Source organism: Pinus tabuliformis, chromosome J (genome assembly GCF_031772625.1).
Source record: "Pinus tabuliformis cultivar Carrire ecotype Pingquan chromosome J, CPIR1, whole genome shotgun sequence".
Classification (NCBI taxonomy): domain Eukaryota; kingdom Viridiplantae; phylum Streptophyta; class Pinopsida; order Pinales; family Pinaceae; genus Pinus; species Pinus tabuliformis.
This window is the reverse complement of record NC_142295.1, coordinates 414,457,547-414,481,904: the sequence shown is the minus strand read 5'-3', so window position 1 is coordinate 414,481,904 and position 24,358 is coordinate 414,457,547. Positions and strand designations below refer to the sequence as shown.

At 40.0% G+C, this 24,358-nt stretch overlaps 2 protein-coding genes across 3 annotated transcripts in view; both read left to right on the top strand.

Annotated features, from left to right (window-relative positions):
* LOC149227594 (uncharacterized) overlaps positions 1-18,477 on the top strand; it is a 34,261-nt gene extending 15,784 nt beyond the window's left edge. The window contains exon 5 of the mRNA XM_089376854.1: positions 18,393-18,477. Within this exon, the coding sequence (XP_089232980.1) occupies positions 18,393-18,477 (85 nt within the window). The remainder of the gene's footprint in view (positions 1-18,392) is intronic.
* The window catches only part of LOC149227593 (putative LRR receptor-like serine/threonine-protein kinase At1g56140), a 353,957-nt gene that overhangs the window by 293,795 nt on the left and 35,804 nt on the right, over positions 1-24,358 (top strand). The window lies entirely within an intron of this gene.

Genomic DNA, 24,358 nt, shown 5'->3' with positions numbered 1-24,358 from the left:
TCAAGAATAGTGTCCTTGGTTGCATTAGCACCATCTCTATCAGTGTTAATTTCATCCCATGTTTCAGCACACACCATATTAGTTAAAGCTTGTCTCACCTTCACTAGCCGCCTAAAGGTGAGGTAATAACTGGCAAATCTTGTCTTTGCAAGTTTAAGCAACTGCAACTTGGAATAAGTGCCATAGAAGTAGTTTACCCTTATAGGCCTTGTGATGAATTTAATGAGTTGCTTCCCTCTCCTATAAAGCTCATTAATCCACCCACATTCTTTATGCTTCACAATATCATGCATCAAAAGGTTCAATGTGTGAACTAGGCACCCAAACCAAAAGATGTGTGAATGAGTACGCTCAATAATTTTTCCTGCTGCCTTACAATTTGCTTCATTATCTGTGATCACTTGAACCACATTATTCGGACCAACATCTTTGATTGATTGCAATAGGAGATCTACAATGTTTTGGGAAAATGCACTGATGGAGGAGGAGTCATGACATGTAATAAAAACTGCACCACTAGCAGAAACACCAAGAACATTTATCAAATGTTGGTTTCTAATATTTTTCAACCCATCTGATACAATGGATACCCCACAATCTACCCACTCATTTGTAAAGCGTGTCAAAGCTCTTTGAACCTTTGCTTTTTCTCTTCCTAATAACATTGTTCTAGCTTCATAGTTGGGGGACTTGTATCCTTTTGGGGCTTCATTGATGGCCTTTACCATTTCATGCCAATAGGAGAGCGAAGCACATTGAATGGTACACCACAAGCACAAAGAAATCGGATTATCTTTCCATCCACATCATCCCTCCCAGCAACATTAAGGAAATCCCCTATTGTTTTTTTTACCTTCAGAGCTTCCAGAAGTACCATGAGGAGATGAGCTACCAAATCTAGAGGTTGCACTTGATTCAGAATGAGTTTTTGTTTCTTGCTTTTTTGTTGTGCAACCTCCTCTATTTGGATGTATTTTCTTCTTTGTTCAGCTGAATTGTTTGGGCAAATTGTATCCCCGCAGCACCCTTTTTTATCATCACTGTCCATCACCCCACAAAGATGCCTCTTCACACGGGTATATGAACCACTAAATGGTTTTCCTCCATGACAACCATGAGGGCACAAAAATTTGTAGCTTCCACCACCCTTTTCCCCTTCAAGTTTGGTCACATAGTTCCACAAGGGTGTTAATGCAGCTTTCCCCTCTAATGTTTCAGTTTCCCCTTTAGGTTCAACTTTATTCCCTTCCTCTTCAGACCCTTCCTTCTCATCATACATTGGGTCACTCATATTGGGACCACTATCCTCTTGTGCTTCTTCCCTTCTATTCCTACTTCCCCTTGCCATCGTTAAAACCAAAAGTGGAATGATACATAGAAGCCAAAATAACACCATCTTGGAATATGGATATACGTGGTGGACAAATTGCAATTAAATGAGCAAGTAGAAACAATGGGAAAGAGTAGGAGAGGGAGGAGAAAAATACAAAAAAAAATGTCAAAAAAATAAGGGAGTTTGGGGTTTGCACGCACTTCTTTAACTCTTGTAGATGGAAGTCCTCCAAGCTCCCCCTCTTTCTCCTAGATCCTCTTCCTTCACTCTTCCAAGCTCTCCTCTCTTCTCTTCTCTTCTCCTCTTCTCTCTTCTCTTCTCCAAGCACTCATAAACTCAAAATGATAAAATGAGAGATGAATGGGGGTTAAATCCCTTCATTCCTCACCCTAACCCAAGGTGGACCCACCCCCAACAAAGCAAAATGCCAAAAATAAAAAAATAAAAATAAAAATAAAAAACAACGTTTTTTTGGCCGCTCGGTGGAAATGGAGGACGCTATACCGAATCGCTCGTGATCTGTACGCTTCGTACTCCGAAGCGTGACACTTCATATGGTCAAAGCGTCGTACAAAGTGCGTTTCGGAAAAACCGAACGCGTTTTGGTCACACGCTTCTGAAATTTCCAGGAAGAGTGTTTATCAGCCCAAAACACGTTTCGGTTTTTCCAAAACACGCTTAGTATGGCGCTTCCCTCACGCATCCATACGGATCACGGATTGGGGTTTTGATCGGGAACGTTCCCTGCAACACTGGATACAACACTCAATATGTACTGAACAAACTTCAATGACAAACCCAACATATTATATTATTCGTATCAGACCCAGAAATTAACATCTAACACCCAACAAAACAACTTCATTTGTACAGTTGGCATACAGGAAAGAGTGAACCTCGTATGTATTCCAGCAAGTAGTTCCGGGCACAATAATTTATTTGGGTAGGAAATATCAGCTTCCGGCTCGTTCCTCTTACAACCTCTCAATATAGCCCATGCCCAACAACATTAAATGACAACGAATAGGAGTAGTCACCCTGCAACAACCAAACTCAGCCTCTGGATTTGATTCTTCAAAAATACTTCGACCACTAGCTTTGGCTATAGGGACCCATGCACTTGTTCACGCCCAAAACTGATGTTGATTTCAGTTAAGAATTGAAGAAAATAACTTGTTAATGTATGATCCAACCCAACTATATGCTCCTTGTAAAGACAATTTTAGATCATAGCTCCTAATTGTAACACCTGTAACTTCATGCGCATGCTAGGCACCCATGCTTAGTGCAGTCAAATCTCTTTACGGGATCTTCCATGCATAGTATGTGAAACACAGATTACAACCAATTGAGCCAACGCTTGGCACTTAATTTTTCCACCTTTCAGGTACACACACACTAGTTAGCATTATACACTAGCTTTGAATTGGTGATTAATGATTGTAGTATTTCATACAGAGGCTGCCAACACAAAAGCATGTCCTTCTCTGCTAAATCGCTCCTTAAATGTCTCCTTAAACTGCTGGGTGTGTAGTTCAATGCTAACAACAAACTTCATAAATGTTGACTTATTCCTGAGAAACTCGACCCCTTGAAAAAAAAGCAACCAATCAAACCACGAACTCTTTAGACAGATAGCTTCTCCAACCTGGCTTCTAAAATGCAATTTGAAATTCTAAGGGAAATTCGGCCTTCTGGAAGAATTAACTTGGCCAACAGAGATAACTATGCCCTCTTGGAAATTGATTTAAGTGCAATTTGGATTGTGGAACAATCTGAGAATTTCGGTCTCGTTCTGGTTGAAGTGAGGCTCTCGGCCCATGCTTTCGAGTGTAAATGCACCAGAAGTTACGTTGTCCTTCTTGCACACAAGTCACTTCAATCGGATTTCACAAGCATCATTCTCGATACACAAGCATTAAAAGGCACAGGTGGATCCGGCGATAACAATAGTTGCCTCTCCGCCTTACATTAATTGCATTGCATTCAATCAAGCTTTCCACGTGATCAATGGGAAACATATTATCAAAGAAACCTTAGAATTTTAATGGTTTTTACTTCCTCTGGCACCGGAGATTATTGTGTCAATACTCATGCGTAGACAAATATGGATTGGCCCACTGATTTGCTTGACCATGGGAAAGATTGTCCAGGGATGGTGGCTCGTATCCACGAAATGTGACCTTGGCTCCAGGCCACCCAGGAGAACTCGACTTCGACAATAACAGTCTGTCCCTTAATATAATTAATTTTCCCAACTATAGAGTCAGCCTTGAAAGGATTTTCACGACCCCCATTTACTTTATGATAATGAGCCATGGCCCCACTTATGCCAAATGACGGTAATCAAAATTAAACCATGAACTTTATAAAACCATCACCATCATAAAATTTTGATTTGGCCCTTTCAAAAAAAAAAATCCACGGCTTCCTCCAATAGAGAGTCTCGACCCCTTAATGTTTCGAATATACTGGCTTAAACCTCCTTCGCTCCTTTTCAAATTGCGATTTTGACTAGTAATTTGATGGCGGCTCTCACCCTATTGGACGCGGCCCTTTATATGTTATTTAAAAAATTAATACATAGGCGACAATCTCAGGGTCAATTATTGCTTCAGCAATTTGAAGCAAAATTGTTGAATATTTAAATGAGAGATAATTTCATATGCCCTGCAAGAGGAAATCTTCAACTATTTTTGATCTATCTTTGGCATTGGAAATTTTCTGAAAACTAGTTCTCCTAAAACCCTTGATTTACTCCAAGATTGCTCTGTAATAAACCCTCAGGCTGGCAAGATGCACAACTCTAATACTACTATAATATGCCAAATAGGTATTATGCTAATTATGTCAAAATTTACTCAACCCAAAATTTCACTCTAAAATAAACATCTATTAACATAATATTGCCATGTAAAATAAAACAAGTAGAGCAATACAATCCAATAACACAATGACCAGGAAAATTCTCAATTTTTATTATAATGGATAAACTGGGGTTACATGCATATACAACCAAAATAGCCGAGATGAAAAGTTGGCCTCCAAGATAATTTGTTGCACTGCACCGACCTCCAAAATTGAACTGAACTGCCACTTTTAAGCTCTCATGTGAATTCATGGTGAATTCACCAAGGGGAGATGGGTACTCACCCAATCTCTCTCAACACTCAAGGGTTTCCGTTGTGAGGCTATTGCTGAAGTAGAGAACTGGGTTCTCAACCTCTCATACCAGAGGAAATGTCAAATCCAAGATGTCCTCCAATAGACGACTCCTCCTCTTTTATAGATTTGATGGACCCCTCTAGAAACCCCTATTTTATTATTATTTTAATCATGGATCACTTTTCCCTCATTTATTTCAATTAAAATATTCTTTTTAATGCGGGAAAAGGGTAAATTGGCCACCATGTCGCCTCAAGTCACTAAAACTCACATCTAACCATCCCATCCTGTAGAACTTCTCGTTCCGGTTTTGACGAGATATTACACTAAGGTGTTCTGTCAAGTATTCCTCCCGAAATGTCACCTTAAGTGTAATTAATTTAGTTAGGCCCAATAACAACTCTGTTTTTTGAAAGTTGCCGGAATGCACCAAAATGAAAGACAAATTGTGCGAATGATGGAATATACCTAGTGAATGTCATCGGACCCCATAGAAACTCTTCAAAACCCCTCCAAAAGCCCCTGGGCACACTGATGACACCAACCTGCACCTGTGACTTGTCTGTCCCCAACTCTGAAAGTCCATCGTAACCATGCCATAAGGAACACCAGAAAAATGAACATTACAGGTTAATTAATAATTGAGATAAGGTGAGAATCATCTAGAAACTCACATGGAACGAAGAGATGATCCTGGCCATTGATTAAGTTTTAATCTTGGTCGTTGGTGCTCCAACAGTGGATTATAAGAAGAGATCGATGTGGTGGTGGAGAATACACCAGCAGTTTGATTTCCTTGGCAAATCAATTTCCAGAGAGCAGTAGTCAACTGTCGAAGAGCTAGAGATCGAAGTAGAGACAGTGATCTGAAGGAAGCTTTCCAGATCCAGAGAGGTAGCAACAAAGAGGCTGAATTATTCCCAGTGAGGCAACGTGGTTGCTTCAGAAGAGCAATTCGATTTAGCTGGAGGAAAAATTGTTTTCAGTTCCAAAGGCCGGCCAGAGGTTCCAAAGTGCTAGAGAAGCGATTTCCTCAGCAGAGACAGGAAAAACGACTTCATCAGAGGCATTTTCAGGCCAGACGTCATAGGGCTAGCATAAGCACTGCGTAGAGGCCAATGTGAGGGTTCCAGGAGGATGAGTTTCTAAAGGAAAGTTGTGTTGGGGTTGCTTGTGGAAGAAGGGTAATTCCCTTAAATAATTTTGACCAGATTTTCTTTGTGTTTGGATTGCCAGTCGGGCATCCATAGATTGTACTTAGAATTTCACTACTGCATAATAATAAAACCCTTAGCTGTTGGCCCTCTCCTCCTTGGTGGCCCCCACTCTCCACTAGTTCACACTCATTCTCTTTGTCTCTCCTCTAGGAAGTGTTAATTGCTCCATTGGGTTGAATTTCCTTCTTTTGTGGCCCCCACATTCCACTAGAGCTGCAATTTTCCATTTCTTCTAAGTTCCGTACGCCAAAAATGTCTCCAATGCCCAAATTACAAATTGTGCTAGACTTAGCACCTCCCCAATAAACTTCGTTAATCCCCTCCAATGAAAAATCAAAATTGGGGATATTACATATTAGCACTACCATTGTTATTTTAATTGGAGCATCTCCAATGAATACATCCTCTTAGTGAGTTAGTTTTTCTTGCGGATAATCCAAGGCTAAGAGCATGGGATAGTTTCACCCACAACTCCTCATTCTCTAGCCTTAAAAGGGAAAACTGATAGAGGAAGGGTTGTGATCGAGACTCAATAATTTGGTAAGGTAAATATGAAAATATGAAGCCTCACTCTTCAACCATCTCATTATTTAAAAAGTTCCTAAAACTATTTCTTTTTTATATTTGTATCCAGAAGAATCAACAATTGGGCCAGTCGCGTACTCGCGTGACACGGGTTCGATTCTGATCGCTACTACTATACCTCTAGGTGAACCCATGCACGTCTCTGTTGAAAAATGTAACTAGTATCAGTCTTCATAATTGTATTTGATTCGTGTTGTATTGTATTTGTGAAAAGAAAGAAAAAGAAAATTATTTGTAAAAGAAAAATTATTTATGAGGATAGGTTTCATGCTTTGTTTATTTTGTTTCTAAGTCAAACCGCCCATTGTGTGCTTTTAGGGTTTGTATCATGTGTCTTAGTCCTTGTCATCATGTAATAGACCCTTCTTGGGCCTTGTATATCAAGAAAGAAATTTGTAATTGAGTCAAAAAAATGTAATTTGTGCCTCCACCAAGACGACCTAAAAAGGGATGATCCAACCACTATATATAAGAAGGAGCTTGACCTCATTTTCTCACTCAATCATCAAGTTTAATCAGCGATTTCAAGAGGAAGAAAAGAAGTGCGAAGTACCTAGAAGAAGAAGGATAATCTTAGAGAAGGAGAAGGAGACACTTGTCAAGCAAGAAGAATCCAAAAATTCTCTTCTTTTTTTTTTGCTATCACACGAGTGAGCTTCTAGGTTGCAAGAAGGGGCCGAAGTTGCAAGACTACAGTAAGACTGAAATTTTTGGTTGATGCGGTATTAAAGAAGCTGATTGGAAGGACTATCTTGGGAGGTTGCCTGTGGATTGGAGGAGGTCTTTGTCTTGGTCAAGGGTCTTGGTTGTCTCATTTGATTTGGTTCTAAAGGAAGAGGAGAATTTTTGGATTTTCCCCTAAGGAGAGGGGTTTTGCCCGAGTTGAGAGCCTACATACTGTGTCCTTGATCTTCATGTTTATATTTTGGTAGTTGCTTGATGATAAGAAGATAAAAGAAGGCATAAATAAATTGAAGAAAAACTAAAAGAAGATACCTAAATATCACAAGTAATTATGAAGATAAGAAATTTTCTGCCTTTCTAATTTTCCAACATGGTATTAGAGCTAAGGTGAAGTAGAAGAAGAAAAAGGCAGCTTGAAGATCACTTACTAAGGGTTCAAGAAAGGATTTAAGGAGAAAGAAGAAGAAGTTTTGGACTCTAGAAATATTGAATGAAGGAAGTAAGTCTTGAAAGACTGCAAACCTGAGCTAGAAGGATGAAGAAAGTGTAGGTGTCGAGAAAACACTCTTTACGCATTATTTGTCATCATTTCAAGGAATCCGAATAGCTAAGATAAAATCAAAGATCCTATTAAGAATATCTTGAAGGAAGAACTAAAGGAAGTATAACTTGGGAAGTAGTCACTTTCAAGAAAGGGTAAGTAAGGCTACTACAAGGTACATATAACATAACATGTTCATTTGTGAAGTTTTTGTTTAAAGGTCTATATATAAATATGCATTAGGGTTTTTCTATATGTTTTTAAGTCTAGGGTTTGTAGTCTTATATTTGAATATTTTTGAATATCTAGGATTATAAACCCTAGATGGATATTAAATTAGAGATCCCTATTCAAAAAACCTAACCCTATTCTATTTTGTTCCCTCATAGAAACCCTAGCTTTTGGTCTCTAGGGTTTGTAGGTAGTCTAGGGAGAAATAGCAATCCCTAGTGAGGGTAGAATTGGATTTGAGATTCAAACCCTAGAGTTGATGTTTCAAAAGGTAACATCATGAAACTTAGGGTTTGGATTTGGAAACCCTAGGAATTTTTCCTCTAAAGATTCCATAGATTAATGAAATTGTCTTCATGCTTTCGTACTTGTATATTTTGCTTGGTGGTACTTGTCAGTAAATGTTGCAGGCACTTAATAAGTAAGATATGATGATCTTATGAAGAGTATGATGAATATAGACTTGGTAATCAAGTTAGATCCTTGGGCACTCTAACTCATATGGAGATGGATCATGAAGATTCCACCATTATAACAAGATGGGACACTATAAGAACCAATGTCCTGAAAATTGGATGAGAAAGAAGAGAGAAGGAGACCAAGCTACAGTTGCAGTTGATGAAATTCCACCAAAACAACACCAAAACTGAGAACTTTGAAGTCAAAGACTTATTCTATTAAGTCTTTAGGGATATTATCCCTTGTATATCCTTTGCTTACAATATAGGCTATTGTTTTTAGGCCTTGTAAAGTTTCTCTTATGTTTAACTCTAGGATCATTCTTTCTTTGGATTTCTAAGGTTTATATATCTAATATGTTTTGTTAAAAAAATCCTTGAGTTGTTTTGATAAGTTGAAACCCCCCCCCCCCCAAAAAAAAAAAAACTAGATTGATGCAAGATCAAGAGGGATCTTCCACCTTTTCACAAAAGATAAGTATTCCTTATTTCCTTCTCTATTTTGTTGATTCCCTCTATATATATTTGGCTTTATTTTTTATGTCGATTATAATCCTTTCCTTGTGTTTTGTTTGGAAGAAGGATTGCAAGTATATTCTAAAGAAGAAAGGATTGTGGTTAGATTTAGAGGGAGCCTCCAAAAGAAAGACTTTAGAAACTTTGTTACAAAGAAAGCCCTTCAAGGTTTGTAAAGAGAGAAACTCAAGGTATGTTTAAGATCAAAAGATTTGCAGCAAGTCCTTATCATAAAATAAGGTACAATCATTTTGTCTTTGAAATTTTCTTTATGATATTACTCTCATATCTATGGTTTTGGTATAGGATCATAATTTTTCTTTTGTTAGGGTGTTTATATTAAATCAACCCTTGTAAAAACTATCTTTTGCTATTTGTTCATTTTGGTGAAAACCCTAGTCTTTTGATTTTTAGGGTTTGTTAGGGCTTATGATATAAACCCTAGCCTTTTAGGGTTTGTCGATGATATCTAGAACATATGATGAAACCCTAGCTTCTTAGGGTTTGATGAATTAGGGTTTATGACAAAACCCTTACAATAGTTAATGTAAGATCCTAGGAATGAAACCTTAGGTGTATATGTTTCTATATGGTTGAAACCCTAACTTGGTCTAGTTGTATATTTAATGTTTAATATCAAAGTTTTGATGATGGTATCTAGGGTTTGTGACATAACCCTAGCAAAGATTATTGTAAGAATCTAGGGCATGAAAGTGTAGCCCTAGTTGATTGCTATCTAGGTCTATTATTTGATTATCTAAGTTTTCATAAACCTAGATGCTCTCTTTGTGATAACATGCTAACCCTATATTGATAAAGTTAATTTCATGCTCCTATACATATGTATTTGTGTGATCGGTTGTACTTGTTGTCGAGATTTGCAGGAACATAGTTAAAAAGAGGTATGCCTACCTCATACTTAATGATGACCTTATGATGATGATGAGCATGATGGAAAGAGGAAGTTGCAAGAACCCTGATGACTTTGAAGTTTACGTTAATAATTGAATGATGACCTTATTGTCACATGAAGGAATGAGGTTTTGGAAGGTCGAAGTTCTCTGATAATATGATGATGCAAAAGAAAAATCTTGTGTAGCTGGAAGAATAAAGTTGTTGATCTCCTTAAGTTAAGAGGGAGCTTGATGAACAAAAGTGTAAATCCACCATAATTAAGAGAAAGAACATGATCTTGGAAAATATTGATAAGGAAAAGAATTAGAGAATAGCTAAGGCACTATTGATGATGTGATGTGAATAAGATTCGATTGTTTTGAAAGTACTGAAGCTGAGTTTAGTGTTGCTGAAGAAATTGAAGAAGGATGCTTCTATCAAGATTTGTTTGGATATGGAGATGACCTAAGCAACATCAAAATACTTGAGGACCTCAAAGATTGTGCTAGCATATCGATAATAAGAACCAGTATATTGGAAATAATTAGGGCCATGAAGCTACAATATGTTTAGGTGAATGAACAAGTAGTTGATGTGCTGATCTCTCCCTAAGAAGTTTGAAGCATGTTTGGATTACTGGATATCTCTGATTTGGTTAAGAGGGAGAGGTGAGTACCATAAACTACCTATAAGATGGTACTCAGGAGGACATGTTGGCCTGGTTGGTGTTGAGATATTAGTTATAGATTGGCCTTGATGATGTCTAGATCCCAATGTGGAAGGGTATCTTGGTCATGTGGACCTCCGTTTATGTTTCCCTTGTTGAGATATCTGGATCCCTTAGTTTTGGTGTCAAGGCATGGATGGTATTTGTATTGATACCAAGGTTGTAGCCTGATGGTACCTTTTACCGCTCAAACTAGCAGGGATCCAAGGAGGGGGTCCTATAGAGGAACTACTAGGTAAAGGGGCAACAAAGGAGCAATAGCCCACTGTCACCTCAACTAAAGCTCTCTGCTCTTTACAGACTTTCATTGATGGGAGGATACCCTGTATGAGAGGAATCTGAAAGATGGATAGATCAATGATGGGATGAGGAGTGATTCCTAAAGCCTATTCACAAGTGAGGCTTAAATAATTGGTTTGCTTGCTTTGGAAGCAAGGTGATTGGCTCTCTAAGAAGGGTTGAGGGAAAACCTAGGCCTAGGTTTGGGGAATATCTCTTAACAAGAGGTATCATAGAGTTAAGGATACCAAAGGAGAAATGGTTTCTATGCAATCCTTGTGGAATTTCAGTCATAAAATTGTGGGACCACCACGAAACCAAGTGGAGCAAACTAGGTCAAGGGTATGAAGTTGATCAACACTAAAGGGCTTAACCTGGTTAGCGAGGAGAATAGGATCAAAGGACTAATTTTCTTTTGGAATTCAAATGCAATGATCCAAGTGAGGATACTAACCCAAAGCAACCTAGGGAGAGGAACGATCTTTGAGCTAGGGCTTGCGATATCTCGAGATTCCACTGTCGGATGGAGCTCAAAATTGAAGGACCCTTTGAGGAGATCTCAATGCAGTTCTAGACCGATCTACAAGGGTTTTTGATGGCTGCAAAATATTTGGCTTGATGCCCTAATAGACCTTTTAGGGTTAGGCCTAATGTTGGAAGAGGTGAAGAAAAGAAGGGTTATTTTGACCACCAAAGGGATGCGAGGATTAGTGCCTTGCTTCTTGGATTTAATGGAGTCAAGATACACCTAGATCGAGAATTTTCATATGCTAAGGAGCCCTAATTGACCTTCGCTAGCTTTTCCAAGTGCAGCAACGCGGTTATTAGGGATTTATACTTCAAATTTGCAAAGGAGATGAAGTTTCAAGGCTTTTGACGTATTAGGTGCCTCTAGGAACATTCAACCACTCCCTCTACGAGAAACGCATGCATTAAATCACTTATTAAAGGTTTCAAGAAGAATTTCACATCATTTATAGCCCATACAAGAATAATGATAGCAATACCATGCATTAGACAAGTAAGATAACAAGAATAGCATTAAATTTCACTTACAAGAGAAAGAGAGAGTATATCCATTCATCAACTTCGCATAGAAAGAAACTCCAAAGACAATAGCGAAAATCCAAACATCATAGTGCATCAAGAATCTCTAAAAATTTTGTCTAAGAGAGCAAGTGCGAAAATCACAAGAGATACTAATTGAATCCAAGTGATGATGAGAGGAATGAGTGAGCCTCTTATGTATTTATACAATCTAGAAGGGAGTTCGAATAGCCTATTTGAGCCTCAAATAATAAAATAATGTATAACAATGACATGGCTTGGTGACAAGCCCACCACGATAGCTCCATAATACCAAAACAAGCCTCCCAAGAGGGCGAAATAGTGAATACAATGATTCATTGGGCCCTTGAAGAGGCCTAATGGAGTCCAAAATTTGTCAAGATGAGAGAGTAGACCCCAAACATAGTGACCAAGGGGTTGGCCCCTTGATATCCAAGCAAATCAAATGTGGTGTCCCCAAGTGGTATGGGGGGCACAATGACATCCTCATAGGTCTCCAAGTGGATCGATAATGCTAGTATACCACCTGTAAGGGCTAGAATGATGATATAAGCCCTCCCTTTTTCTCCCATGGTGAGACACATCCTCATTTGGGCCCTGGAACATCTGCCAAGTGTATGGTGCAAGTGTGAAGCCAGTTAGGCATGGTGGTCCAAGTGCATCATCCTCATCCAAAAAAGTGGAACACGAGCAATCAATGTACAATGCTGGTGGATCCATGAAGTGGCAATATGCTCTCTGCTATGGTGGAGGCCCAAGGCTCTCAATTTTCACCCTACAAGTGCCAATATGACCCTCTGAATGGCTTGGACCCTATATAGGGAGACCAAACCACAAATGGAGACCCACCTGTAATCCTGTATAAGATTCGATGCATCCCCTCACCTTCAAGTACAATAGATCATTAATGCAATTGAGTAAATAAGCTTACAAATCATGGAACCAAATGGACTCTTCAGGGTGACACCCTTCCATAGTCGGCTTTAGAACATACAAATGTCTCCAAGTTCAAGAAGAGGGTTAATCAAGGACTTTATTTATTAGGTGGTTTCAATCTCCAAGGGGGTGACATGTCCATGGTACATCCATCAAATGGCAAGTTGCATGTGATATAATGATGGAATAGAATGGGAAATCAGGGGAAGGTTCCAATCCACATGCCACAGTACAAGGGTAGCCATAATAAGGGAAGCCCACACTTAGTTGTATGAATGCAATATGGAGTGATCGTGGCACATCGTGGGAGGGAGTTACCCCGACCTTTATTTTCCACCCTTCTTCATATGCCTTTTGCCTTTTATTGATTCTTCTTTTGTAACTACTTGGGGCTCGAGGGGATGAGATCATGATGTGTAAGATGTAGCAGTGGATACCCCCCTTAAGGTGGGGTAGTTCATCGCTCACTAGGGGTTGGGACAATCATTGCTTCCTTAATGATGAAAGGGGTCGATATGAGGTTCCGTTGGAACCAGGTCATGGTCGTGATAGGGATAGAGCTCATGTTTTGGCTTTTTCCCACGTGCTAAAGGTGTATGTACTGACCATCTTTTGCATTTTATGGTACATTTCCTGCTGAGAGTAGCCAAATTATGCTTTTTCTTTTTCTTTTAGCTACATCAACCTCTAGAGCATCATTTAAAGCTCGACCCAAAGTGTGGACAAAGGGTAGGGGAGGCTAACTCCTTGTGGACCCAATGGAAAAATGTGGACCCAAATGGGAAATATGGTGAATGGGGTTATAATGAGCGAAGGGGAGTCATGCATATGGTGTCGAGAAGCAGGACCACACAACCAAAATTAGGGTTTCCTATTTAGTGCCACCCCTAAAGCTAATGGCCAATAAAGGAGATCCCACAGGACTAGGATACAAGGCTTACCATGAAATCGGATAGAAGAGACAATAGTACAAACCAAACCCTCTCTTTTTGCCAAATCGGCCCACCAATCCATGCCCAAAAGTGTCCATGATAAGTAAACAAAAATACCCAACTTCACAATGAAAAGCCATACCTTCGTGGTTGGGAGGCCCACCTTCAAACATACAATCATAACAGATGGGTGAGGGACCACATGGCTAGCTTAGGTAGTGAAGATAATGGAATGTTGAGCTATCTAGTGGTTGCAAGGGGTTGCTAGTTGTCGGTTGAGGACCATCTAGGAGAAAATTTTCTCCTATGGATATCACCCACAAAGTGGTGGATAATAGTACCTATAATGGTAAGATGCCTTGGTGACACCTTAGTTCCTGATAGTGTCTTAGATCCTTGTAATAGGGTCTTGGAAATGACACTTGGATCCTTAAGTTGATGGATCCTTGAAGTAGTGCCATTGACACTTGGATCTTTGATGTGTTTGATACCTTGGCAGTTAGGGTATCCCTAACATTGCATATGTTGTTGTACTCTTCTTGGAACATTTCAAATTGAGGTCAACCTTGTATCGATTGAACAATTATGAATACCTCCCTAGTTAAGAGGGAGTGTTGAAAAATGTAATTAGTATCTGTCTTCATAATTGTATTTGAATCGTGATGTAATGTATTTGTCAAAAGAAAGAAAAAAAATTATTTGTAAAAAAAAAAATTATTTACAAGTATGAATTTCATGTTTTGTTTATTTTGTTTCTAGGTCAAAGCACCCATTATGTGCTTCTAAGGTTTGTATCATGAGTTTTAGTCCTTGACATCATGTAATAGACCCTTCTTGGGCTTTGTATATCAAGAAAGAAATTTGTAATTGAGTCAAAAGAATGTAATTTGTGCCTCTTCCACCAAGTCGGCCCCAAGGGAAGACAAGTCGGCCTAAAAAGGGGTGATCCAACCACTATATATAAGAAGGAACTCAACCTCATTTTCCCACTCAATCATCAAGTTTGATCTGTAGTTGTAAGAGGAAGAAAATAAGTGTGAAGTACCTAGAAGAAAGATAATCATAATGAAGGAGAAGGAGAGACTTGTCAAGCAAGAAGAAGCCGAAAATTCTCTTCTTTTTTGTCACATGAGCGAGCTTCTAGGTTGCACAAAGGGGCCGAAGTTGCGGGATTGTAGTAAGGCTGAAATTCTGATGCAGTAGGGCTGAAATTTTTAGTTGATGCAGTATTGAAGAAGTTGACTGTAAGGACTATCTTGGGAGGCTAACTTGGTGGATTGGAGGAGGGCTTTGAGGTCTTTGTCTTGGTCAAGGGTCTTGGTTGTCTCATTTGATTGGGTTCTAAAGGAAGAGAAGAGAATTTTTGGGTTTTCCCATAGGAGACGGGTTTTTCCCTACTCAAAGCCTACATCCTATGTCCTTGATCTTTATGTTTATGTTTTGGTAGTTGCTTGATGGTAAAAAGATAAAAGAAGACATAAAGAAATTGAAGAAGAACTAAAAGAAGATAAATAAATGTCACAAGTAATTATCAAGATAAGAAAATATTTCTACCTTTCTCATTTTCCAACAGTCCCAACCCACGGCCCACACAATTAGTCAAGAGGATTTGAACCTCGAACCACATACTTCATCAATAGAGTGCCCCCCTAGGGACTTCATTTTGATTTTTATTACTAGTTTGATGCAATTTTCTTATCATATATAGCTAGTAGTCTTTGTAGAAAAAGAGCTTGAATTTTATCATAGCCAAGGAATTGATAACTATTTTTTTGAGTTTATATTGCCACATTATGCACATGTATATTTAATTCATGTGTGCAGATTTGCAAGAAAATATAGCTATAGTAGACCTTTCCTTGGTGATTTTCATCCAACAAGCACTCAACAAGACACTACTTTACAAGTGTATCTTATTTGCCTTGTTTTATCTCATATTTGTTTGTCAAGATTTTTTCTTAAAACATGTGCCTTAGTTATACCTATTTCAGCATTGAGACACTACTTTACAAGTGTATCTTATTTGCCTTGTTTTATCTCATATTTGTTTGTCAAGTTTTTTTCTTAAAACATGTGCCTTAGTTATACCTATTTCAGCATTTAAAAGTTTATTAATTGAAATAAAGCTTTAGGTTGTGTACCCAGGGGCTTCCAACTTGTGCTCTGATACCATGTGAAAATTCTGAAACCCGGAATCCTACTGCAGCAACTGATAATATTTATTTTATTTGTTAAATTAATTAAACAAACTATTTGTAGTTTCCTATGGCAAATATTGAAACATATACGCTGCAGCCTTCACAAAACAAATACTGCGGAAAAAATAAATGCTGGAAAATTAGAGAAATTCTAGCACACACATGAAAAATATTTACATAGTTATTTTTGAACAATTGTCCCCAGAAAAACCCAATGTGAGAAAACTGGTGCAACAGATGAGGGTTGCTTATTTAATTCTTCCGTATAAATTCAAGTACAAGAATTTGGACAATAAAACAGAGGAAAAATATTGAGAGAAATTTTGTGATAAATTTTTCTCCACAGCGACTCCTTGACCCCGAGATGGACCCTTTGTCCATACGCTGGTATCTCTGCATCACCCTCTGTACAGTGCTCTAGTGGACTGCGTCTCTCCTCACGTTGTCTCTTTGGGTCACTCATGTATCTGGGTAACACTAGCCCAGACATTTGTTTCGCTATCAATACCCTTAATCAGTTCATGGTAGAACCGAAAAGGGTACATTGGGCAACAACAAGGCACATTCTTAGATATGTGCGTGGAACAGTCAGATATGGGTTGAAATATACTTGAGGATATGACGTCAGATTATGCAGATTCACAGATACATATTGGACGGTAGTTCAGTGGATAGGAAAATTACCTCCGAGTACAGCTTTAGTGTTGGATCAAGGATGGTCCCTTGGTGCAGCAAGAAGCAGAAGTCAGTAGCACTGAGCTCAGCAAAAGTTGAATATATGGTAGCCAGCACAGCTACGTGCGAAGCTATATGGCTTAGGAAACTGCTCGTGAGTTTGTTCAGGAAGAAGATGGGAGCGACCAATGTTTACTGGGATAATCAGAGTTGCATAAAACTCTTTGAGAATCTAGTATTTCATGATAGGTCGAAGCACATTGATATCAAATGTCATTTCATCAGAGACTGCGTTCATTGTGGGGCAATTTAGCCGCAGTATGTTCCCATAGGAGATTAGGTAGTAGACATACTCACGAAAACTCTAGGGAGAGCTAAGTTCATCCAGTTTAGGGAACAAATGGGTATGGTGGAGAACTCGTTTCAGTAGTAGAAACAGATGGATTCTCAGTTGCAGCAGCAACAGATGAGAGGGAGTTGCAGTGTAGATACAGTATTTGGCAGCAATACAACAGGGTCAGCAACAACACAGATGCAGTGCATATCAAATTTGGGCAGTAGTTGGTGAGCAACAGTAGCCAGACATCAGCAGCATGACAGAAAGTGGTGCAGAGACAGGTTGTTGCTTTAGTGGGTTGCAGCGCTAGAACACATTTCTCACTAAGAGGGAGTGAGTTTTTGTAGCATCGGATGTGTTCTAGCCATGAAATTTGGTGGAGAGGCTAGAATACATGTATTCTCCAAAACCCATAAACCGTTTCTGGAAATTCCACCTAGAGATGACTTAATTAAAATAATTAATCAATTTTTTAATGTTTCCTAAGTCTTAACTTAGGGAATATGATTAATTAAAGGGTATTAATTAAATCATGGTGAGAATCTTCTAGAAAAAGACATGGATCAAGTTCTAGTTAATCTTAGCCATCGATTATGTTTTAATCTTGGTCGTTGATGTCTCAACAAGAGATTCTAAGAAGAAACTCGATGGAGCTTGGGGAACACACACCAGTAGTTACTCAACTCAGTTGCCCAAGCAGATCGATTTTCTCAATGGCTGAAGTTTTGCAGAGGAGATAGAGCCAGAGGGTGAATTGTATCAGTAGTGGTCCGGGAAGTGCAAGACGAATTTCAGAAGAAAGCGTGAGGAGAGACATATTCCACTAGAGCATTGCGCAGAGGGTGACGCAGAGACACCAACGTATGGATTGAGGGTTCATCTCGGGGTCAAGGAGTCACTGTGGAGAGTGAGAAATTTATCACAAAATTTCTCAGTGTTTTTCCTTTGTTTTGTTGTCTGAATTCTTGTACTTGAATTTCTGCTGAAGAATTAATAAAGAAATCCTCATTTGCTGCACCAGTTTTCCCACATTGGGTTTTTCCGGGGACAATTGTCCAAAAATAACTGTGTAAATATTTTTCATGTGTGTGCTAGAATTTCTCTAATTTTCAGCATTTATTTTTTCCATAGTATTTGTTTTGTGGAGGCTGCAGTGTATATGTTTCAATATTTGCCGTAGGAAACTGCAAATAGTTTGTTTAATTAATTTAACAAATAGAAGAAATATTATCAGTTGTTGTAGTAGGATTCCGGGTGTCAGAATTTTCACAGCTCATACTCGCGTGACAGGGGTTTGATTCCGACTGCTAGCACTAGACCTCTAGGTGAACCGATGCACGTCCCAACCCACATCCCACACGACTAGTCAGGCGAATTTGAACCTCGAACCACATACTTCACGAAGACTTAATATCATATCGATTTTCAATCAAGATGACCCCTAGGGACTTCATTTTGACTTTTATTACTAGTTTGTTGCAATTTTCTTCTCATATATAACTAGTAGTCTTTGTAGAAAAAGAGCTTGAATTTTATCATAGCCAAGGAATTGATATCTATTTTTTTGAGTTTATATTGCCACATTTTACACATGTATATTTAGTTCATGTGTGCAGATTTGCAGGAAAATATAACTATAGTAGACCTTTACTTGGTGATTTTCATCCAACAAGCACTCAACAAGGCACTATTTACAAATAAGTATATCTTATTTGCCTTGTTTTATCTCATCTTTGTTTGTCCAATTTTTTTTCTTAAAACATGTGTTTTAGTCCTACCTATTTCATCGTTTAAAAGTTTATTGAATAGTTGCAATATTCCTAGGGAATTTTGACAATAAATAACAAAGCATACATAGACAAAAAGCCACAAAAATTAAACACACAAATCAGACCATGAATATGCACCAAAAATTGCACTGTTGAGTCATTTTATTAGAACATGAAGACGGTACAATGAGGTGCTGGAAAGAGTGCACCTGGGCTTGCTCAAGGCAAGCTAGCTAAGCCCCAAATGAACAATAAGAAGTTCCCCTTTGGGATGTTGCTTCTCTATCTCTTGGCTCTGCCCTGAACTACCCATTAATACGCTGATGGGTGTGAATATCTGCTGCTAGGGCCTCCTCTGGTGCTCATAAAATTTTGGGAAATTAACCCTGGCCTCTCCACCAAATACCCAGAATAACCCATGAAGGAATTGGGTTATGGCTAACTTTAGAATTTCGACCCTTTTTTCCCTCTATGGCTGTACTATTGGGAAATTCGACCCACCTATCAATCCTAATGCAAATGGCCCCAAAAATAGTTGCAATCTCCAAGAAAATAGTCTCCCTAGATCCTCCTCAAATCTTGGGCCCAAACTCCCTTCACTCCTCAACTCCCAAGTGTGCCTCCTCCAAGCACTACGCAGTCCCTGACTCCCTACGTTGCTGCTAGTGACTCCTCACAAACTCGCACTCCCACTACTGGAACAATTAAAAAAGGATGGAATTCCCTCCTTGGGCTGGCACTCGAAGTCCACTGAAGCAAGGGTTGAGATTTCCACTCGAAAACATTCGTGTGCTAAACAACACTTGCAGACTTGGCTTCAACTCAAGCGTGCTATGTCAAAGACAAGATTTTTGAATAGATGAATGAATGACCAAGTGAGTGCCTTCCCTTCCTGTTTGTTAAAATGCCTCCAACGTGATCATGTGGGCCACAATTCTCCATGTGTGGCCCCCACGCTTAGGGGCTCTATATTCTCCTCCACCTCTAATGTTTGGGATTTTCTTTTAATCAAAAATCAATATGGTGCCTCTAAACCCACATTTCCTAAGTGCAAACATGAATTAAGACAAAATTTATCAAAATTGATATTTCACTTGGCAATAATGCTAAGTGGGAATATCACAGTCCTCCCCGCCAAGACGTTGCTTGTCCTCAAGCAACTATAATGAATGACGCTAAAGTATTTTCTCCCCTTCCAAGTGGCATCCTCATCTGGTAGGCTCCTCCATCTGATCAGAAACTCCTTAATGACCTCGTTCCTCAAATGCCTCTCCCTTGTGTCCAAAATAACCTCCGGCTCCAGAACTAAGTGCCCCTCATCATCCATAGGGGGTAGCTCTGTTGCTACTGTCACCTGCTGCCCAAATGCCTTTTTCAGGCAAGACACATGAAAAATGTTGTGCACCCAACTACCCGGGGGTAGCTCCAGCTCATATGCTACCTCCCCAACTCTACGAGTGACGTGGTATGGCCCATAAAAACAAGGCTTGAGCTTCTCGGCCCCCTTCTACTTGAGCGATGACTGCCTATATGGTTGAAGCCTCAAGAAGGCCAAATCCCCTGCCTCAAACTGTCTGTCAAATTTGCCCCTGTCTGCATAAATTTTCTGCTGGTTCTGGGATGTCCACATGTTGTCTTTGAGAGCCCGCAAAATGTCTTGGCTCTCCTGTATCCAATCCTTGGCACTAGGGGCCTTGCTATCTCTAAACATCATGTCAGCAAAAGACAATGCATCGTAACCGTATAGAGCTTGGAATGGAGACATACCTATGGACATGTGGTACGTGGTGTTGTAGTAGTACTCTCCCAAGTGTAACCACCGTATCCATGCTCGTTGATGGCCCATCACATAGTTACGCAAGTAACCCTCTAGCCATTTGTTAACTATCTTCGTCTGCCCGTTTGTCTGGGGATGATAACTAGTGCTCGAAGTGAGCTCAGTGCCCACCAGTTGGAATAACTCCTGCCAAAATCCCCCATGAACCTGTTGTCCTGGTCACTAACAATGGTCTTCAAAAGACCATGTAGCTGAAACACCTCCCTGAAAAACAATTCAGCCACCTGTGAGGCCGAGTACCAGGATAAGATGGCAAAGAAATGTGCAAACTTCGTCAACCGATCAACCACCACGTAAATGCAGTCTTTGCCTCGTACTGTGGGCAACCCAGTAATGAAGTCCATTGACACACTCCCATTTCCCCTCAGGGATAGGAAGAGGTTGTAGCAACTCGGCAGGGTGTGAATTCTCACCCTTGTGTGAAAAATCGGTTACCCAATTCCTACTGCAGCAAATTGATAATATTTCACCTACTTGTTAAATTACTTGAACAAGTTACTTGTAGTTTTCTACAGTAAATACTGAAATACATACATTGCAACCAACACAAACTAAAATATTGCGGAAACTAAATACTGCACTGGAGAGAAATAAACACACACATCGACACAGTTGTTTTTGGACAATGTCCTCGAAAAAACCCAATGTGGGAAAACCGGTGCAACCGCTGAGGGTTTTAATTTTTAAATCGTTGGATGCCCAAACTGGCTATCCAATACAGAGAAATGATGGCAAAGAGTTAGTGAGAAAAATCACACACTGATTCGGGAGATCCGACACTAATCAGGGGCTGGCTGGCTGGCCCCACGTTGCCTCTACGCAGCTTCTATGTCAATCCTATGCAGATCTGCATCACACTGGATAGGCTCTGCATCACCTCATCTGTTGATCTCCTGCTATCTGGAAATTGACCTTCTGGCCCTACGGTCACACACCCCTGCTTCTGGCACTAGATCTTGACTCTCCCAGCTAGATTTTGAACTCCCTCTGAAGCTTTGCGTTGCCTCTACGTGGCAATATGTTGCCTCACTAAACTGCTCTATGCCCTCTCTACTTTGCACTCTCCGGGTCTGGAAACTCTCCTTCGGACTACTTTCCCTACCCCTCACCGCAAGAAGATCACTTGATCTCACTTAGGAACCTCAATGCTGCTACTCTTGAGAAATTCGATCTCTGATCTCACTGTCTCGATATGTGCTTCAAGTGCCCATCAAGCTCCTTCTTATAATCTCTTGTTGGAGCACCAACGGCCAAGATTAAATCATAATCAAGGGGTAAGATTAACTAGGAGTTGATCCTCGTCTTCTTCGAGAAAATTCGCACTAGATTTAATTAATACCCTTTAACTAATCACATTTCCTAAGTTTAGACTTAGGAATACATTAAAAATGATTAATTATTTCAATTAAGCCATCTCTAGGTGGAATTTTCCCAAACGATTTCTGGGTCTTGGAGAATGCATGTGTCTTAGCCTCTCTACAAAATCTCGAGGCTAGAGCACATTTGATGCTACAAAATCAACACTCACTCTTAGTGATGAATGTGCTCTAGTGTTGCAACCCACTGAAGCATCACTCTGTCTTTGCACCATCTCTTGTTGCGCTATTGATGTCTGGCTTTGTTGCCCATCAACTACTACGCAACTCTGATTGTTGCATCCATGTTGCTACTGGCCCTGTTGAACTGTTGCCAACACTGCATCTGCACTGCAACCCTCTCCAACTGTTGTTGCTGCAACTGCAACAATAGCAACGGAAAAGCATCCAAAATACTGAACCGACTACGGTCACTATGATGCATCTTTCACCAGAGTCCTCACTGCTGCTAGACTATGTGCTGTCACTGAAGCCTCTGCGTTGCTACTGACTCTGCATTGTGCCAACTGCACTGCTACCAACTCTCCTATGTGCTGCTTAGTCTCTGACCTGCTACTAGCTACTGCATCTGTCACTCTCAAATCTAATTGCACCAACTGCCACTAATCCATCTTGCTATTGCGTGTATTGGGCTCCCTTAGCAAGGTATTGATTCATGAGGTGGAGCTCCTCAGGAATCCTGCCCATCATGTAGCTCTCTACGGCTACAACTCCAAATCACCCCACCTAACCCCTAGAGGTAACTCGGTGATCATCGCAAACTCTTCCTCCAATGTGGAGGACAACTTGTTGATCTCAGTGGATGCAGCTTGCTAATCCTGCGTCTCCTCTTTGTCATTTTTTCTGAGAGGACACCGAGTGTTGTAGTGGCCAAGCTCACCACACCTGAAGCACTTGATCTTTGAAACATCCTTCTTCTTCATGTGCTGCTGCTAATACCCCTTAGATGCGAGGGCCACATATTCCTCCTCCTTTCCTTGCTTCATCCCACTGCCGCTACTAGTACCACTGATGGTGTTCTTCACCAAATCTCGCCTCATTTCCTCCTGGTGTAGATCAACCCACACACATTCCCAATTTGGCAGTTTGTCTCTACCCAAGATACTCTGGATGAAAACTTGCCATTCTTTGGAAACACAATTAAGAGCTAATCGTACAAAATTTATAGGCTGCAGCACTGACCCTACTGAAGCCAGTTGGTCCCGGACATCTTGAATCCTAGTAAGGATGGGGTCTATACGCTTCCCTTTTTACATCCTCGTGCATCTTAGCTTCTCCTCAAGATAAATCTTCCACTACTCGGTAGATCCTTCATACAACGTAGCTAGTGCCTCCCACATCTGTCAGGGAGTATCTTTGCCAGCTATGTGAGATACCACATGATATTGAACCCCATCGAGAATCAACCTCTTAGCTTTCGCCATCTCCTTCTTATACTTTTTGAGTGGATCTGCATCGGCAGGTACAACTACCACACTATCGACATAAGTTTTGAGTTCATGCTCATCTAGAAGGCAGGAGATCCTAGCCTTCCAGATCACATAGTTGAAAGCTCCGTCCAACCGATCTTGATCTCTCAATCCAGCTAATGTCATCTCTCTTGAAAAAAGTCGAATTGCTCCCTCTTCTCCTCTGTGTAGCTTCTGCCCAACTATTCGCACTCCCTTCTTGTTAAGATTAGGTATGTTCTATGCTAGAGCAATTTATTTAAATTTTCACAATTAGCAATCACATCAGCATTATGATAAATTGCAGATAGAACATAAATATAAAACGCAGAAGACAAGCCAAGACAAGAGGACACAAGATATGGCGCGAGCCAGGGACAAACCCCACAATGTGTGGGGAAACCCTTTGATCAAATCTTCTTTTATCTTCAAAGTTCAGCAGAGAAAGAGAGAGATAATACAAATACATAAAACTGAGATTTTATGACAGCAGTAGAAGGCACTTCATTATGACAGTCTTCAATCATGCTGAAGCATATCCTGATGCAGCATTCCTCAAATTGCTAGCTGCTCCAACAGTTCTGGTTGCAGCCCCAAACTCCCTTGACTGTGATGAATGACTGATTTGAACAATCTCCAAACAGTCCTAAGACAGCATCCCCAAGGTAACCATTGCTATGGTGCTATGGCCTGTGGCCTAGCACATTGCAACACGGAAGAGAATGTCTTCAAAACATCACCAATGCAGCAACCAACGCAACAACACTTGCAATCATCCTAACTGTGTATAAATACTGATTTATGGAGCAGACTGTGATACTGCTCCCTCTCATTGCATCGAGATTGTGATGATCAATGAGATTAGGACTGTGGCTTTACTTTCACCAATATTGTAACCAGGAAGGAGCATAGACACACACACACACACACACACACATATATATATATATACTGATAAACGTATACCTTTTTCATTCATCCAAGATGACATCTGAGATCATACCTTCATTCACCGCATCCGAGATCTGCTCCTTTGATCGAGATCTCAGAGAAGGGGTTATTGTCAACAAAACTACAGCTTACTATCCATTTGAATTCTTGTCTATATGTGATTGAGCAGGAGAATGTCTGAGGCAGGTTTCCTTTTTGACT